A 2,684-nucleotide genomic window follows, 5' to 3' on the forward strand; every position below is an offset into this window, starting at 1 on the left:
CGGGAAACAACTAAGGAGAGAAGAACGTAAACAACTCAAGTAGTATCACCAGTGTACCGAGTACATAATCCAACAGATCTACACATGATCAAACAAATTAAGTATCAAACTCTGCATGCAGTATATCTTATAGAAACAACAAATAAATAACATTTTCTGAGGGGAGCAGAGCAGTTAAAGAATGAAGAGAGACTTGTTCTTGCTCTCCCAATTCAGGAAGACGTAAATCGCCGGGTCCAACCAAAAAAGATTCATCAAAACCATATATAACAGTTGCTATAGACGTAAAACGTAAAACAAAGAAACCTCCATGTTACAGACCTGTTCGTTGAATTGTATCCATATTCCATAGTCATCAATCTGTTCACACTTCACAGTTTCAAGTGCCTTCAAACATCACCACTTGAAATTTTTTAACTTCTACAGAACCTATCAAAAAGGTTTCTTTCTGCAACACTAACAAGGATGTTCAAGGTATGTGTCTAATTGTATAGAAGCGCAATAGCCAAAAGTGGGAAGATCAGTGCTTGTTAAGCAGAAGTTTAAGATTACAAAACAAGACCTGAGTTTTACATTCATCCAAATCAATTGAGACAAAACTACCCATTTAAACTTTTTACTATCATTGAAGCTTCAATATAGAAAAAAACACACTAAATAAAACGAAAGTCATAAATTGCGAAATGATAATTCCAAAGAAACCCAGATAGGTTTAGAACCTGAGTGATCAAAGCAAAGAGTGATTAGTATGACCTGAGGATGTGAGTGTTGGGCTGGAAAGACTTGAAATTGAAGAGAGTGAGAACGCTGAATTTCCCTTTCCGTACTTATGTAAAGCTTGCTTAAACCGCTTGAAACGTGCTCGGAGCTCACAGAGTTTATAACATGGTGCTGCGGCGTGTCCGTGGTCAGGAAAAAAGGTTTATTTTCTTTTTATTTCTTAATAAGAACGGTTAAACTGATTCAATATCACTAATCCAAAACAGCACAAATAATTCAATGCCTCCTGATGGACCAATTTGGGTTGTATCTCTTTTTTTTTTGGGTCAATTTGAGTTGTATCTCCTTGTTGTTAATTTGTGTGCTTTGAGAGTCCCATTTTCTTGTTCTAAGCTATTGTTTTTTTAGCATAGAATTTAGGTATTATGTCTCTATATTATAATTATTTTAATAATTTAATAAATGAAAAGTACAGTGAGATTGGGTTTCAAACCCCTTAAAAAAACTATCATATATCAAATAGGAGGCTCTTTATTTGTTTATTGAAATAAAAACTTTTTAATTGATTATACTATGTCATGTGACCACCTTTCATTAAATAAAAATAATAATTTACATAAGAAATAATTATGTAGTTTTCGACGACTATCCGACCGAATAGAAGTTATTAAGAAATGTTTTTTTATGACTTTCCAACCAAACAAAATATCATCGAAAATAACTGTCTTTTTTCTGACCAAATAAAAACCTAGTCGTATTTATTTATTTCCGACCACATTTCCGACGACGTGCCAGCTTGTCAGAAATAAAATCTAACTCAAAATTGTATTTTCAACGGAGAAGTATATTTGGTCGGAAATATCATTATTACCGACCAAAAAATGCATTAGTCCGAAAATTCATGGTCGGAAAAGGGTATTATTGTTGTAGTGTTGATGATGATCTAGGATTAATAAAATAAGTTTCTCAATTGTAGATTCAAAATAGCAAGATATAATTCATGTTACAGAAGTGAATCTATGACATAAGACTCTACTAGAGAATACAAAGTACTAGTCCATGATCGATTGATCATGAATGGCTGATCTTCAATTTGGATTTTCGATCGATTTCTCTGAAAATTCTAACATGAGCTAGATATCTTTCTTGGAGGTACCATAACTCTTAGAATGGAAGTCCATAAACAAAAACAGAAGAGAAACGTAGAAGAAGATGTTGAAGCACCATCCCCAGATCCCAGAGCAACCACACTCCCTGTTGAAATGATAGTAGAGCATCCACACCAACCCGACGAAGCTGGACATGAACTGAAATATCTGAAACTCGGTCACTCTCTTCTTCCACTTGGGCCTCGCTCCGAGAGTCGACATCAGGTAGTAAGTGTACATTACCACGTGGACGGTGGCGTTGGCGACGATGACGGCCGGAAAGAGAGACTGGGAGGTGTGGAGCCAGAGATAGCACATGAGCAGCACCATGGTGTGGTGGTACACGTGGAGGAAAGTGAGGCGGTGGAAAGAGCCGCTGACGATGATGAGGAGGGTGTCGACAAACTCGTAGATTTTCGAGAGGTAGAAGATGTACGCCCAGAAGAAGAGTGGCCCAGTTGGCGGGGTTTTTGGCGGCAGGCAGATGATCCAGAACGGGTAGGGCGCGTGGGAGAAAATGGTAACCAACGAACCCACGGACATGATGAGTGACCACACCAGCAGGACTACGTTGTGAGCGATAGTAACCGGCTTGAGACGGCGGGGCTTGATGAGCGAGAGGGGGATATTGGAGAGGAACAGAGTCAGGGCGAGGTAGGAACCAATGGTGACTGCAAGGAATAGTGGAGTAGAGCATGGAGTTTCCCCCGGGATCCATTTGAAGTTGAGGATTGTTGGATGCTTAACCAGCCAGTATTGGAAGGTGCTCTTCATGGTCACGTTGCCGTCCATTGATTGTGAAACTCACGCGCAAGA

The 2,684-nt window shown here is 38.9% G+C and overlaps 1 protein-coding gene across 1 annotated transcript; it reads right to left on the reverse strand.

Annotated features, from left to right (window-relative positions):
- Positions 1-1,703: 1,703 nt before the first annotated feature.
- Positions 1,704-2,684, reverse strand: LOC126784560 (uncharacterized). The gene has a single exon (XM_050510023.1). The coding sequence runs from the start codon at positions 2,658-2,660 to the stop codon at positions 1,854-1,856; it is 807 nt and encodes a 268-aa protein (XP_050365980.1). The 5' UTR covers positions 2,661-2,684; the 3' UTR covers positions 1,704-1,853.

This window comes from Argentina anserina, chromosome 2 (genome assembly GCF_933775445.1).
Source record: "Argentina anserina chromosome 2, drPotAnse1.1, whole genome shotgun sequence".
NCBI classification, from domain to species: domain Eukaryota; kingdom Viridiplantae; phylum Streptophyta; class Magnoliopsida; order Rosales; family Rosaceae; genus Argentina; species Argentina anserina.